General features: G+C 42.9%; 1 protein-coding gene across 1 annotated transcript in view; it reads right to left on the bottom strand.

Moving 5' to 3' along the window:
* The window catches only part of syne3 (spectrin repeat containing, nuclear envelope family member 3), a 64,009-nt gene that overhangs the window by 9,662 nt on the left and 37,156 nt on the right, over window positions 1–17,191 (bottom strand). Inside the window, exons 14-17 of the mRNA XM_083997614.1 lie at window positions 12,055–12,673; window positions 9,410–9,553; window positions 4,100–4,285; window positions 3,592–3,642 (exon numbers count right to left, since the gene is read on the bottom strand). Of these exons, the coding sequence (XP_083853740.1) occupies window positions 3,592–3,642; window positions 4,100–4,285; window positions 9,410–9,553; window positions 12,055–12,673 (1,000 nt within the window). The remainder of the gene's footprint in view (window positions 1–3,591; window positions 3,643–4,099; window positions 4,286–9,409; window positions 9,554–12,054; window positions 12,674–17,191) is intronic.

Here is a 17,191-nt window from a genome sequence, read left to right as displayed (position 1 = left end):
ATGTCAATGATTTATTGGAGCACCAGATCCCCGCTATCAGCGAAGCCTTTATGTTTGTAGCCATTTAAATATTGGCCATGACTCACAGTGTGGTGGAAAACAAACCTACCACTGTGGCCAAACACAGGGTCTGTCTGCTCTGCTGTAGACACAGAGACAGGGAGGGAGGGAGACAGGCAGAGTGTGTTGGACTGTGTACACAATGGTTAATGATCGATGGAAGAGGAAGTGAAACCAGCTCCTCATACCTCCACATGACAAACACGAACAGGCCAAAGGTATGCAAATGTTTACTGAATCAGCACACGCTACTTCAGCAGAGACACATCCTCCTCACTGAGCACTTCATCAGGAACACCACGCTAACAGTGGCTACTTCCTAACACCATCAACAATAACACATCCGCTATCACACGGGCCATCATTCTGAAGTTTGAAGTGAACATCGACAAGTTTATACTTTTTATCATTAGGGCAATTTAACCCCTAATCTTATCTTACTGTACTTTACCACCAACTGCTCCTGTTTTTATTGACTCATGTTGCTGATTGTCAGTTTATTTTGAATGTGAATGTGATCTTCTGTTACTTGTGTATTTTGAATCTACTACTTTGTCTTGGCTATATTTAATGAGGTTGCTACCTCAATATATTTCCAAGTCTAAATAAAGTTTATAATAATAATAATAATAATTAGGGTTGGGCATCGTTTGGATTTTAACGATTCTGATTCTCTATTTCGATTCCTGTTCTAAACGATTCTCGATTCCGATTCTTTGAGGTGCAGGTCAACAGGTCACAACTTATTTCACAGGATAATTTTTTATTTGACAAACTCTAAATACACTGAACTGCTGCCATGTGATTGGCTGATTGGATAATTGCATGACACAGCAGGTGTTCAGGTGATCCACACACCAACATATTGTTAAGTGTGTTCCTATACACCAGTCACATTATCACTACCTTGGACTGTGCTGCTGCTGGACTGTTGGGATTGGCTCCAGCTGTGACCCTGCACCAATAAGTGCTTTAGGATGGATGACCTGGCCTGACTTTTACAACCTGACACTATATTACACCTGACACAAAGTGGGGCAAAGTGCAACACAAGGGACTTTGCTTAGTTCACAGCAACCCAGCTGTCAATTTCTCACCTAGTGTCCATGGTGTGTAAATAACAAATACACTTAGACTTACACTCAGGAACTTGTTATGTGCTGTATCATGATCATCTATCATAATGTCACTTGCAGGAGGCTCTGCAGTGAAGCTCTAACTACCTGGTAAATCCACCAGTGTTCCCCACTCATCACCTAAAGTTGTCCACAGTTTCATAATGAACTAAAGATTTATTCGCACACCTTCACATATCATAAAAAATAACTCTAATATTGTGATTTGCAGTGTTGCTCCACTGTGGAGTTGTGAGCAGCACGTTGATGATTCACTCAGCCCTTCTTCTCTCCTCAAGAGTCACAGATCCGCTGCTTGTGTCACCTGACTAGCATGTTGGCGTAATCATTAACAGCTGATTAATAAGTCATTATTACAGAGTATTCTAATGTAGGGGGGGGGACAAAAGGTGAGGATACTGGCGAAAGTGCGTTGGGAGATGACAGGTAAACATCAGATGAAAAAGAGCTGAAGAGGCCGGCAAGTGAAGTGACAGCTCAAAGACACAGAGCTCAAGTGGAACAAAGCAGACAGGATGTTCTGCTTTAAATCGACTCGACGTTCAGCACAAAGACGTCTGTCATTCCACAGTGAATAAACATAGTCTGCATTTACAAGACTCAAAGGTTTATAAAGAGGTTTTTCCATCTCCTCAGTTATTCTGCTGAAGTCAGGACTAGCTATAAATGCAGCCAGTAAAGACAGTGTGTAAAGACTGTGAGGCGGGGGGAGAAGGGGGGGTCTCAACAGGTGGTTCAGGGGAGCTCACCACCCACAGCTCACACAGTGAATGGTGGGTTTCAGTGTTGCTTCGATACGCTTGACTTGATGTTTGTCCTGGCTGATCAGCCCAGGGCTTTGACTCTCCACAGGCCAAATACCTCCAGGGGATTTTGCTGCAGAGTGGTTGGTTACGTCTCTAACAAGAGTGCCACAAAGGACCACAACAAAAAAAAAAAAAACTACAACAGCAATCAGCTCTTCACACAGCACTTTCAGAGATCCGTATGAAATAAGTCTGTTGGCACTGTCAGCCGAGGACACCTACAATACCTCCGACTGAGATGATTGATCAGAGGAAGCAGATCGGTCTACAGGCTTTGTGGTATACAGCCCGTTCAAAGTGGGAATGATGCATCTTTAAAGGGATAGTTCAACATTTTGGCAAATTCACCTATTGCAATAATCCCTATAGTCATAGGGGTAGGTTCATTACTTTTAATTATCAGTGCATGTTGTTTTGAGATCAGCGGGGCAGAGGCGCGAGCTGCTCAGCGAACACAATTGAGCTAATGGTACAGGTCCCCTGTCCCTCAAAACTCATCAAATACACAATCCAACAACTCCAAAACTCTCTTGTGGAGAAGATGCAGTTGTGACCTGCACATCTCAAAACAACATACACTGATAATTAAAGGTATTGGTACTACCCCTATGACTATAGGGATTGTGGCAATAGGCAAATTTGCCAAAATGTTGAACTATCCCTTTAAAACACACATATACATAATGCCTTGTTCAGTTCAGTGTAAACAAACACAGGCAACATAATGAGGGGTCTTATCACAACATCTGTGGTAAAGCTAGTGGCTGGTAAACCTTAAAGGGATAGTTCACCCTAGAATGATATTTCGCTCATTATCTACTCACCCTCATGTTGACTAAGGGCTGGAAGAATTATCAGAGTCCACCGTCCCTTCTCTGAGTTACAGGGGGTCTTGGCGTAGCAGTGCATTTCAATGCAACGGTTGCAAAGGGACACCAGAGCTCTTCGTAAAAAAACACACACAAAAAAACATCCAAATACCTCCATGATGCTCGTATGTAATGTCCGTCTTGTGCTGAAGCCCCAAATTGCGTAATTGTCCCGAAAAAAATTAAATAAGTCTATATTTTAAGCTTGTTTGTAGCGGAAGCTTCTCGAAGCTCCTCTTCCTGGTCCGTCCAAATATCGCGTGATTCGCAGTAACCGCACTGACGCCGGCGCAAATCACGCGAGATTTGGACGGACCAGGAAGAGGAGCTTCGAGAAGCTTCCGCTACAAACAAGCTTAAAATATAGACTTATTTAATTTTTTTCGGGACAATTACGCAATTTGGGGCTTCAGCACAAGACGGACATTACATACGAGCATCATGGAGGTATTTGGATGTTTTTTTGTGTGTGTTTTTTTACGAAGAGCTCTGGTGTCCCTTTGCAACCGTTGCATTGAAATGCACTGCTACGCCAAGACCCCCTGTAACTCAGAGAAGGGACGGTGGACTCTGACAATTCTTCCAGCCCTTAGTCAACATGAGGGTGAGTAGATAATGAGCGAAATATCATTCTAGGGTGAACTATCCCTTTAAATGAGTGGTCTCCTGCTCTCAACACACAACAAACATGGTCACTCTTGAAAATAAATTACTTTTTACCTTTTGTGTCTTTTCTGCGATGGCTGGCTCCTCTGGTTTGGCTTGGAGTCTCTGCAGAGACAAAATATTTCAGTCATATCACAACACTGACAATGCAGACACTAACCCTGCATGACAGTAAATCCAACCACAGTTGAAGTTTAACAACTGATGAACAAGAAACACTGTGGTACTACAGTAACACGTGACTGTTCACAGCCTCATGGATCGTTTTTAAAAATCTTGTGAATTTGAATTTTGTTTTCATTATTTTCATTGGGTTCATTTGAACACTGTAGTAGACCAGAGTAGACCAGAGTCTTCTGTAGCTGTGCAAACAACAATGATGTCCCACTGCCACCTTGTGGTGAAAAATAAAACTGTGCAGTTATTTCCAACTCATACACAGTTACACATGTGCCTATGTTTTTCATGCCTGTACCACAGGCCCTTTAAAATGGATCTTCAGTGACCATATGTAATCACCTCTTGCGTTATATGCAAATAAACAGACAAACTCTCCACTCACCTTGGCCCTGGTCCTGGCCCTGAGCTCTCCCACGTCCTTTAGTTTGGACTTGTAGAGCATCCAGCGGTAGCGAAGCTCCTCCAGGTCCACATCATCTTCTGACCCAGAATCAGCTCCACTAAGCTGACTCTCCTGGAGCAAAAGCTGGAACTGCTCCTGACCCCAGGGTACTCCTGCCCTCAGAGCCTGCAAGGAAAGTCCAGCTGTTAAGATGTTTTCTTGTTTTGATGGGACATTGGATAAAACACAATGTTTCCTTTAGCTTTTCTAAATCAGAGACCAACCAGAGGGCAGGCTCAGAGTCTCTTTTTGTTGTTAGAGCTCCTGAGAGAACTTTAAAACACTTTCTTTTTTTTGATCTACACTACAAATAAAGAAAGGGAAATTTGAATGTTTCATTTTTCCTGCAGAGACCATCATGTATGCTCGTGCTCCAGTCAGTTACATTACTACTGTGTGTTATGATACATTTCAGACCTGTTCAATCTGCTCTTGTAAGAAACTGCTGAGCCATGCACTGATCTCAAACTCTCTGTAGATGGCAGCCTAGACCTGGTTAGTCACAATGATGCTGCTGCTGCTGCTGCTGCTGCTGCACAGACCCTTCATTTACTCCAGTGATTCATCATAATTCGTTCAATCAATCAAGAGGTAAAGCATGTTGACCACTAATCAGAGGGTTGGTAGTTTGATCCCTAGCTCCCCCAATCCATGTGTCAGTGTCCCTGGGCAGGATACAGTACTGAACCTTACATTTTCCATGATGTATCAGTGTATGAGTGAGTATGATAGAGATGTGCTGTGTTTGTGTGTATGTGTGTGAGAGAGAAAGTGTGTGTGAATGGGTGAATGTGACTTCTGTTGTAAAGTGCTTTGAGTAGTTGTTAAGAGTAGAAAAGCTCTCTATGAATGCAGTCCATTAACTGTCAGAGTGTTGCATGTTTAGGAAGTAAAAGCATTTTATCAGTTTAAGAAAGTATGAAAGTAATATCTGCTGATTTAAAGTTAAAACCTTGTTAAGGTGGATTTTACAGCACGTCAGAGCTCCTCTCCCCCTTTCAATCCCAGATCTTCAAACCAGCTACTCCCTACTCTAAAGCTAAGAGGAAAGATCAGGCTTTTGTTCCCCCCAAAACGCTTTGGATAGTTTCTCTCTTTAATTGTTTCTCCAATATCAACCTTTTTTTTCCTAAAGTATATTTTTTGCCTTTATTTGATAGTACAGTTGAGAGAGACAAGAAACAGCTGAGCTGTCGGCTCAGGTCAAGGTGGCGTCTGTGAAAAGTCACCGCGGTAACGCAGTGAGGAGGAATGGAGCGTTACACTGATGCTGCATTCACGTGCAGTCGGGCAGACGGCCGTCGGTAACAAACCAGATGTCATTTTAGTCGAGAGAAAGCCGGTAAAACGTGGGTCAGGTAAACAATACGATATCGCCATGACAACATAATTTGTCACGTGTATTGTTTTGCCTCGTGCTGACAGACCACTTGTTTATGCTGTTACCTGCAGCGTCTGTTGTCCGTCTGCCGTCTGCCCATCGTCATGTGAATGCAGCATGAAAAATACGATGGAGTTACTTGCGATATACAACCACAACGCTAGATGGGAGTAATTCCTACACAATGTAGCCTACCTTTAAAGGCTAAACTGAAAACCCACAGGATTGTCACTAAGGTTTCATTTTTCACTTTTAACTATGGCTGTACAATGAATAAAAATACAAATCCAAATTTTGCCAAGTGCAATACTCAAATCACAGGAACTGCAAGTTTTTTTTGACCCATGTGAAATGTGTCAGAACTTTGGTGTGTATCGTTCACACCACAACAGTTTTGGTGCTACATAGACACCTACAAATCATATTCTCTAGACATAGAAACAGTATTTTTCCCGTGTCCCTCAACTTACCATAGAAGATGAAATGCAAAAGTGATCGTTCTTAATGATGCTGCAGTATTTGCCAAAAAATTTTGAATATTGAGTATCTCTACTTTGATCACTGTGTTTTCATTTCAAACTGTTTCATGTCTGCCTCTGCCTATGAAAGAGTCAAGTCATCTCTAATGTTCGCTGTATCCCAGCTCAGGATCTCATCCTTCAGAGGCTGCAACTGAAGACAGAATGAGTCTTCATAGCGTTGTAACTAGATTAACTGTGTGTTGTTCTCCTGGACAATGAAGGCGCCAACAGGTGGATCCTTTGTGGTCCAAACTATCCCCGGCTCCACATTGTGTTTTCAATGAAAATAATCCAGCAGCCAACAACACGTCGAGCACTGAGCCTGAGGAATCACACTGTTGAATGCAAAAGTGCTCAGCTCAGTTCAACAGATATCGGTACGACTGTTAAAACCAAAGACCTCTGAGCCTCTTGCTTCTGTGAAAACAACTTATGTGCCGTCTAGGTTGCTAGGCGACAGTAGCCGGCCACACTTATAGAGTTCATGTGTTTAGTTCCACAGACACTTTACCGACGTGAAGGTTAAATGAGCCCACAGGGACCTGGTCAGAGGAGGAGAGGATGGCATCCTCCTCTTTATCACTGTGAGTGACTATTAAAGGCTATTAGCTTTACAGCCTGTACAGACATTTGGTTAGAGCTGATGGGATTACAGACAGCGAGTCAAATTAAATCTGTTTACCTGATGATGACATTTGTGCTTTAAGCCAAATTAGTAGGTTTCAAACATTTAATTACAGTTTGTGTAAATGGGATAGTTGTAAATATTGAGTTTTAATTAATTTGTGCACACACAATATGGTGATTAAAAAGTTAGCTGCCAACAGTATTTTAGGTCCTCTCCTCTGCGACTCTGAGTGTTGTAAAACAGCAGCTCCTCTCTCTCTCTCTCTCTCTCTCTCTCTCTCTCTCTGTGAAGCCGTTCCCCTCCTTGTTGAAATGAAGTGTGGGATGCTTCATAAATAACTCAGCTACACTGTGATGTAGGAGTGTTTTCAGCCCTGGGCTCACTTTTAGACCAGTCCCTCAGAGGGATGCCGAGACGCCTGATAAATACAGGCTCCGTATGTATTCTGATTATTCAGAGGAAATGGAGTCTGGAGATTTGCGGTAAGTTAAAAAAAAAAAAAAGGGCAGATATACTCTGAGTCACTCCTCTGTGTTAACTTCTCTGCCTGGAACGAAATCAAGAGTGTGAACAAAATGCAGCAGCTCGGCTTCTCCAGGTCTTGCTCCTGTGTCACGAGATTTAAATAATCAATGAAGACACACACTGCAGACTGGCCTCCAACTTCTGACTGTACAGATGCAAAACTCTTCTCGCTGTACACAGTGAGATTTAACTGATGACAAACAGGTAAAGAGCTGATAATTGAGTATAGATGCAAGTGAATCCCTACATGACCCTGACACCTCTACAGTTACATACACTACCTTCACTAGCTGGTTTCTCTCTCCTTCATGGACCACTTGACTCAAACAAACCTTAAAGGTCCAGTGTGTAAAATGGGGGGAAAACCATAATGTCTAGCATTCAGATTCTAGATTGCAGTGCTCAGGTGCTCGCTCGCACTCACCCCTCCGGTCGGCAAAGTGACGGTGGGATGACTGGGAGTATTTCAGGAGCATGGAACGAAGAGGTGACGATCTAAACCATGATACAGTACAGTATGTCTGCCGTTTCCTACTCCTACTACTTCTTTCCTTCCGCCTTCTTCCTAGTATATATTCCTTGTATATTTCGATTTGGCCAATAAACCTGGCCAATTATTAAACACTAGACCTTTAAAGGTTAAATCATTTTTTTCTCTGCAGCTCAACATGGCTCCTTAACAGGAAGTGCTGATGTTTGACAAGAGCTTTTATATAGTAGGTTATAATCATGGATGTATTATATTAACGGTTATAATACGTCTTCTGGGCAGCTACGTACTCTAGGCAGGCTAGAAGCTACAATGATGAGAAGAGCTAGAGCTAGCTGGTTAGCATGCAAACTTCTGTTGAAGACCTCAGAGATGTTAACACTGCTGTTTCTGCTGCTAATCCCAATGTTAGCTCCTTCAACTTAATCATATTAATAAAATGATATGTTCACCGACAGCTGTTTTGCATGTAAGAAAAATAAACATAAATCTAACAAACTCTGTTTGGTTTCAGTATTGTAACAGTCCAAAGCTCCTGGTCTAAAACATTTCCATATCACTTTTGTAATTTCAATGCTGGAAAAAACATTTGCTGTTCCAGGTGCATGTTCATATTGTTATTCATCTCTTAGTCAGTGTTTTGGTCAAAACATCCAAAAAACCAATCACAGTGACAGCTCCCATTCCCTTTACAAGCCAGGCAGGCTCAGATAATGGAGCAGTGTTTTCCACACAATCAGACTTGGAGAGTTGGTGACGCACTGTGACTGACCAGTAGACTGAGACAATGCTCTGCACTCAGCTCTGCAGAGAAGCACTAGCACAAATGATGGCTGACACGTTGTTTCGTTCATTTAGTCAAGATGATGCCTGCTTGTGTGTAGCAGGCAGAGTGTATGCGTGTTGCGTAGGTGCAAGTTGCTTTCTTGATAACATGTTCTTAAAATAACAGTGAAATACTGAGCCAGTGACTTAACATCAGGTTTTTGTTGGTCAATTGCTTTTTGTTGCCACAAGATAAGAGATGCTTCTGATCACACCACATTTTCAGGCCCATGGGTGCGCGTTATTCGCCATTTTAAAAAAGTGGGTGCTTGACAGGAAAATGACAACTACAACAGTCTGACACTGCTACAAACACTTGAATTACACCTTACTCTGAATGTAAGATTTAGCCCAAAATCGGTGTGATTTGTCACGAGTGAGCTAAGATATGCAAATAGCTGGGTGCTCAGTGATGGTTCAGGTGATTTCTCCTCTTTGCTTCTTTAAACCAGGTGTGCTACAACCCAAACCTACTGCATAGTGCAACACTAGCCATGTTTACATGGACAAAGATAATCGGAATAAATGCCGATCCAAATTAAACTGTGTAATGTAAACACGATTATTGGAAAATTTAAATCCGAACGGGCTCATTCGGAAATACATTTCTTTCCCATCAAGATGGTTTATGTTGGTCGATTTTCAGATCAAGATCCATGTAAATGGTGAAGTTGGAATTTCCGATCAGAATGATTATAATCAATGCACATGTAAACATGGCTACTGGCTATGTATGACGACCTCAAACAAGCCAACATCAAATAACCTGTACTATCACTTTCAATCAGTCAATTTTGGAAAGACCTCATATAGCCAGCGGCTGGTGGGACGGAGCAGTTCAGAAAAACCCCAGTGTGTTTATATTTTGACGAGAACTCACTTTGAGTGTGTCCTGCTGGATCGAGACTTCTTTGGCGCCGAGCGCGGCCCCCTTCATGCTGAGGATCCCTGACAGGAGGCTGTTCTGTTTGCGCAGCCAGGCCTCGAACTCCCTCCTCCTGGATCTGTAGCATCCTGTGCCCTCCTGCGAAAAAAAAAGGACAACCACACCGACACTGTCAACAATCGGTTGTTTGATCTTCTCAGTAGTGGTACTACTGATGTGTGGACTCTTAACAAATCCATCAGAGGGAAACGTTGACCACAGCAATCATCCTGCGTGTCTCTCTGCCTTCCTGTCGATGTTGTTTCATTTCATCGACAATTGTTCTGCGGGTCAAGTGCAAACTGGCTGTGGAGGTAATGACAGCTGCACAGGAGAGAACATGAGCTCCTCACTCTCTACTCATTGACTTAGAAATTTGCTGCACTTCACCCATCAGGCACAGCAAAGGCTACACTTACAAACTTGATTATTATTCACCCACAGTCCCACAAAACAACCAGGAAACATTTATTTAGAACAATTCACTGAAATAATAAGTCCACTGAGCTGTGCAGCAGATCCAATACTGATAACCTTGTCATGAATGCTTTCAGTGGAGGGGGTGGGGGACATGATACGCATGTGCCTGAATAATCTCTGAGCTGGCTGCTTGATGATCACATTAGATGCTGGCAGCTCATACATGTTGGTTGGCTGTTTGAGCTGTTTCATGGCCAAACTGTCAAAACATCTGTTACAGACTGTAGAGGAATCGTTTCATTACCGGACTGGTATTTAACGTGCTGTGGCCTCTGTCTCCTGGATTGTGACAGAAATAAACTCTGAACTTTAACTAACTTTCTTATTATTTTCCTTTTTTTGCCTTAAAGCCCCACTGTGTAACTTTCCATGTTGTCTATTAAAGCAGAAGTAAGCGGAATGTTTGTGTTAATATAAGTATTAAATAGTTCTATCTTCCGACGGTAATCACTTATATAGAGTGTTTGGTCTGTCAGTCACTCTGCTCTGCTGTAAGCCGAGGAGAAAACTTTCCTTGTATCCTACAACCTTTATCCAATGAGGAGAGAGAACGGCATAAAGGGGCGGTCCTCTCTGTGTGTGCAGCCAAGGGATGCGCGTGAATGTGGTGACGTAGGGACGAGGGCGGGGACTGCTAACTCCATCTGCTGACAGGAAGTTAGCCAAAACGACCGGATCGCTTACTTCTGCTTTAACATAAATTGATTATTATTATGTTTTTCTTTCTGTTTGTCTATTTTGTGTCTAGTTTATGTTTGTTGATCACCTATGGGTATGTTGCACCACTGCATTATTAGATTATGTGTCATCGCCCTGTATTGCACTATATAAATTAAAGAAATCATTCGTAATTTACCCCATCAACAAACTGAAGTGTTCTGGCAAGATTTGAATTTTACATTCATTGAGCTGGCGAGTTCAATCGAAAACAACTCTGTCTCGTAACGTTACATTATTATCTCATAGCGTGGTGAATGCGGGTCACAACTTGCCCACGAGTGTGTTTTGGAGTTGTTGGATTGTGTATTTGATGAGTTTGATGAAGGAAACCAAGAAATCCCATTAGCTTCCGTAGCGTAGCTCTGAGCAGCTTGCAGCTCTGCTCCGCCGTTCTAAAAATCCTAAAACTATAGGGATTATGGCAATGGGCCAATTTGCCAAAATGTTGAACTATCCCTCTAAACTGCATGCTAACATTGCCAATAAAGTTATCTCAGTGGTAGGGGTGGGCGATATGGCAAAAATATCATATGACGATTTTTAAAAAATAAAATAATGATCTCGATTTTATCACGATCTTAAATCAAAAATTGAAAAACAGACAATTTAGGTCAAAGAGCCTTTCTGAACAGATTTTAATGGGCTCTATGCACAGCTCCACTACTCCCTGAACTTAAGGCAGCTCCTTTCTGTCTAACATTATTGGACAAACTGATTAATCCAGGTGTGAGCAGTCATAATGGTCAGACACACCTGGATTAATCAGTTTGGGAGCTGCCTTAAATTCAGGAAATAGTGGAGCTGTGCATAGAGCCCATTTAAATAGCTGCAGTTTTGCCAACAAGTGCAAGTAAACATACTCTGATAAAATGCACTCTTGCAACATAAAAGGTAGCTTTTATTTAGGAGGGGGGGGGGGCGTTCGCGGTAATTTGAACACTGTACAATTAGCGCGATATAGGCTAGCGCATTTACCGTTTATTAGCGGCCGCGCCCGCACACGAGAGAGACGGCAGGTGGAGGGGCTGACTGGCAGAGATGAGAGATAGTAAAATGCTGTTTAAAAAAAAAAAAAAAAAAAAAGAAGCGACCAACTCCTGCTTTGGCTTTTAGCCATGGCTCTCCATGCTGCTACCGCTACACACACAAACAAGGAGGCGGGTAACAAAGCGTGTCACTGCCCGTAATTCGCTATTGGTCGTTCAGGTTGACGACGTAACACGTCTGGTGCGTCGGTGCATCAGCATAGAACTGCAATTTATAGAATGTGCCCCTGACGATCCTACGATCTCTGCACTTTGGCAGATCGTCTACACGCTCTAATCCTTCACGATCTAATATCGTCATATCGCCCACCCCTACTCAGTGGCGGCCTTTTCCCAGAAGCGTGAACATCTTACCGCTGTGTGCTGAGGAGGCGTGGATGGTGTCTGTTTGGCTGTGCCCCGTCTAAACAGAGTGAAGGCTCCTCCTCCTGGGCCCCGACCGTCTCCCGACTCCACGAAGCCTTCTCCAGGACTGGTTCTCCTCTCCTCGCTGTAGCTGATTGACGCTGCCCCTCCTCCGTCCCCCACTAGGATGCTGCTGTCTCCTCCTGCTGATTTAGAGCTGTCTGGGCTTCTTCCCTGGCTTGCTCTTCTATAAACAGAGGAATCTACATCATCTCCTACAAAGGACTGCCCACTGTCCTTGTCTGTCCTTGGTGGACTCAGAGGTTCATCAACTGGTCCACCCAGAAGGAGTTGATCTTCTGTATCGCATTGGATCCACCCTCCCTGCCCCGTCATGACCCCCCTGTTATCTCCGGCCTCTTCCTCCAGGCCTTCTCCTCCTCCTCCTCCTCCTCCTTGTCCAGATCCAGCTGAAGCTCTGTACGCCTCTGCTGGCTGATCATGTCGTTGGCCTCTCTGACTCCTGGAGGCCCCGGCCCTGGCCTGACCGCTCTCCTTCCCCACGCTTATTATGGATGTTCCTCCAGCCCTCCGTGAGTCAGATCCTGTATGCTCCTCGTTCAACAGCCTGAAAGACAAAAGGCAGGGAAAGGTTAAGTGTTTTTCTGCCTCAGCAGGTCGTCACCTGAATCCATTGCTACCACATGAGGAGAAGACCGAACAACAAAGGAACATCGCTCGCCTCCGTCGGGTTGTTTTCCTCTTTGAGTAGCAGTACACTGGAGGTCAGAAAAGCTCTTGCTGTTCCGTTTGTTTGCATACATCAATATTCTGTACCACAGCCACTTATCTCAGAACTGCAGTGACTGAACTCAGGTCCTCTTATTTGACCTCACACAACAGTTTTGACAAGAAAATTGATGCAAGACTCTCAGTTTAAAAAGTCTCTGAAAGCTAAACACCAAGTAACTTATTATTCAGACTCCAGTGGCTGGTGGGTGATGGTGTTTTGTTCTTGATTCGGTCATACATATTTAAAATGTGTTCATGAGTTACAATAATATAAAAGAAAAAGCTTCCTAAACATATCTTATTTTGCTGATTCTGATTCTTGACCTTCCTGTTTTACTTTTTCTAATTCTTCTTTTTATTATGACTAGGGATGTCACGATTACTTGTTTTCACAATTAATCGCGGTATTAAACGCCACAATTAGTTAATCGTAAAGATTCCCAAGTACCGTGACTTTCCAAAATAGATTATGTTGGAAACACAGAGGCAGATGTGCACCAAAGTAAATGTAAATGTAAGAAATACTGGTCCATTTACGTAACATACAAGTGGTAGGAATTTAGATGTTAGCGTGTCATTTGTGATAAAAACAAACGAACAATCAAAATAAACTTAAACATTTGGTATAGATGACAATTAAAGCAGATATCAGTGGAATGTTTTTGTTAATATAAGTCCTAAATAGTCCTATTTTCCGTCAGCAATCACTTACATGAAGTATTTCAGCCTAAACACGAGTCTCTCCGTCACTCTGCTCTGCTGTAACCCGAGGAGAAAATTTTCCTTGTGGGATACAAGTGTTATCCAATGAGGAGAGAGAACGGCATGAAGGGCTGTGTGTGCAGCCAAGGGATGCGCGTGAATGTGGTGACGTAGCACGAGGACCAATTGATGCCTGACAAGGGCGGGGGCTGCTAACTCATGGTGCGTTCAAAGAAACTCGTACTTTGTGTTTTTCCTTCCTGTGAAGTCATACCAGTTCGATCTGGTACGAGTTCACGGGTCGGAAGTTACGAGTGGCCGTTATAGGGAACTTTCACAGACAACAGGATGGTAAAAACACGAGCTACGGGTTACCTGGAACGCTACCAAGTCGTAGTTGTGACTTGAAGCTGTAACTTACGGTTTCAAAAGCCTGCCTTGAACGCAGCATTAGCCGAAACGGCCGTGAAGCTGATATCTGCTTTAATGATTTGAATATTTAAACACTTCCCCTGGAGGAGTAATAATTGGTTATATATTAACAGTAGCTACTTGTAAATAATTATTAATGTAATTATATTTTGACTGTATTCGATTTTACACTTTCATATATTGTGAAATTAATTAATGCATAATAATTGTGATAATCGTAATGCTGTGATTACTTCTCTGACAATAATTGTACAAAGGAAATCTATAATCGTGACATCCCTAATTATGACTGCTTCATCAGTCTAGATATAAGTCAAACAATCAATCATACATTAACAAGCATATCAGTTGTGTTTTTGACTGGACTACATCAGCAGGCCCAGCCCTTCAAATGCTAAATCATTAATATCTCAGACTGACTGACTGACTGACTGACTGACTGACTGACTGACTGACTGACTGACTGACAGACAGAGATTAAATAACACCACTGGCCGGCTGTCCAAGTGTTGTGAGTTTCCCCATTCCTCACCTGCTCTGGCAACACTTTGTACAAATCATATCTACTATCCATTGAGACAGTGCTGTGCTCCAACACCTTTTATTAATTAGTAAATAAATGGTAATGTTAAAACGGGGGAGTGAAATAAATGAGTTGGTCTTGTTAAGTCCTCGGTGTCTCACATCTGATGAAACAGGTTTGCTGCATAATATCTCACACTTCACTCGCCCTTAATGTAAATAAGACTAATTGTGTGTTGGCCTGTGAGCAATGCCAAAACACTTCTGTTGTGTAGTAACACGTTACGGTGTGGAGAGACTGGACTGGGATGTGTCAGCTTGGTGAATCAGACCTCTTTCTCATGTAGTCGGCAGTGACATGAGTATATGAGACGAGGCTCAGCATCTTCCCCCTAATATGTTTTCTATCTTGTGTGTTTCTGTTGTTCTGTTTCAAAAACACTGTCTGAGTCTTCATGTGTTTTCAGGAGAGGAAACATTCCCGTGTCAGAAACACGGTTCAGTCGTCACCTGGGGCAACTCCCCATTACTCAGGACATTTCTTGAGGTGCGGCTGCTTCCGCTGGCGATCGCAGCCTTTCATCAAGCAGGTCATCTAACTACGGCTCCTATATCCAACCTGACGTCAACGCAGTCCTTGAATTCTTCATATTCGGTTGTGGTGATGTTTGGGAAGGATGAAACTCAGCGCCTTCCTGGAGTCTAGACACCCATCTTTCCCAATCTCGACTCCATCAGAGCTTTCACAGAGTCTGTGTTTTTGGCGTCTCAAAAACAGAGCTGGGATCAGGGACCTTGTGTCTAAACCATGACTCACACTCATGCCTTTATATCCTCCACAGTTGATTACTGCAGCACTCTGTGTCAGAGTGGAAGCCAGTTCTCAGGTCAGGTCACTTGTTTCCACTCACTCAGTTTTACAAGTCACTTAAGGGCTGAAGGTAAACAGGATGAACCTGCATTCAGCTACTGTGCTGCACTTGCTGGAAAACAGCTCCCAGTGGACGGTACTTCTCCCAAACCACAACTTCTTAATGTTTAATCTTTGCATTTTAATGAGATGTGATGCCTTTAATCATCTGTGTTTCTACACTGTTTCTTTTCCTTAGGTTTCTAGAATACTGAATGAACTTAATGTAGCCTATGATAACGTACTAGTGCTGCCCGATTACGGTAATCGAATCGCGATGTCACGCTGTGCAATTATGCAATCGCACGAAAGTCAGCAATTTGCGATTTAAAGTAAATAAATGTGCGACAGCGTGAGCCTGTAAATGGGACTATCTCTCCTGTAGTGTGTGGAGCGGAGCTGCTAATGTGTGCATGTGTGACCAGCGGCCGGCAGACAGCTGAGCTGACAGCGCGCCGTATGCTGCAGGACCGTCTCCCCGCGCTACGTGATTGCAGCAGGTTTGGAGCTTTGTAGTGTTACACGGAGCGAACAGTGTTTGGTTTTCCTCCGCGACATGTGCGGTGCATTTAAAAAGACGACGATGTATTTGCCCGTTGAGGCGAACGACCAGAAAGCTCCGGTGTTTGAGCCACACTCATCTGTCGTCTCCTCTTTTCTCCTCTGTTGTGTGTGTGGGTGGGTGTGTCTGTGTTACCGGTGTGAGAAGCACCTGTGTGCTGTGAGAGAGGAGGGAGGGAGGAGAAATGCGTTGTAGCCTAATAAATTATGGCAAGCAGTAGACTATAACTGCACAAAAGTTACCCATTTTTATTTAATACAAAGATAGGCTAGCCTACTGTAAGCAAACACTTATTACTTAAAATGTGTATGTTTGAGCTGAGAAATACACTCCTAAAATATGGTTATTCCCTGTGTTGTGCTTGATAATCAAGCAAATAGACTCACTACAGCATTATTTTACAATATCGTAATCGCAACTGCAAATCACAGTATTTTCCACCATAATCGCAATCGCACATTTTTATCAAATCGTGCAGCACTACAGTATAATGTACTATACAAATCAATTTGCCTCGCTTTGCTCATCTACACTGGTGATTACTGACCTCCACCGCTGCTTCACCACCTCTTTACTTCAGCTCTGGACCTTTGTGGCCTCCATTATTATTGGCCTCATTTTACTTCTAGTGGTCTGTCAGTTTTATCTTATTCCGTGACTAATTCATACATTATGTATCTTATCTAGAAATCCGCTGCTCCCTGGTGAGTTAGGAGGGTTTTTCCTGTACAGCTCATTTAGGAACATCACAACGGAGACTAATCACCACAGTAGCTTCAATCATCTCTAAATTTCATCTGTTTAAACCAATGAGATCTCACGACGGCCTCTTTGAGTTAATCAATTCCTCCTGCTACTGTCAGTGGAAGATTGATTCACCATCCTCCTCCTGCACTTTTGATCAGGATCACACATCACATTCACACATACAGTCTCTCCAGTCACTGGCTTTCACCCTTTTCTATTTTGCAGCAGCTCTCTGCTCACCTCTCCAGCAGATGATGCAATGTTTAGCAGGATTTCTTTTGTATAATCCTATATATTTAGTTTTTAGGAAAATCCTATAGACTCTATCTTTATATTAATAGAATTACTTACTTTCTTTAAAGCAGAAGTAAGCGGAATATTTTTGTTAATATAAGTCTTAAAGCAGAAGTAAGCGATCTGGTCGTTTTGGCTAACTTCGTTAGTTAGCAGCCCCCGCCCTCGTCATGGATCTATTGGTC

Source organism: Trachurus trachurus, assembly GCF_905171665.1.
Source record: "Trachurus trachurus genome assembly, chromosome: 22".
NCBI classification, from domain to species: Eukaryota; Metazoa; Chordata; class Actinopteri; order Carangiformes; family Carangidae; genus Trachurus; species Trachurus trachurus.
Note: the sequence above shows the minus strand (reverse complement) of the source record. Positions and strands in the feature narration are given on the sequence as shown.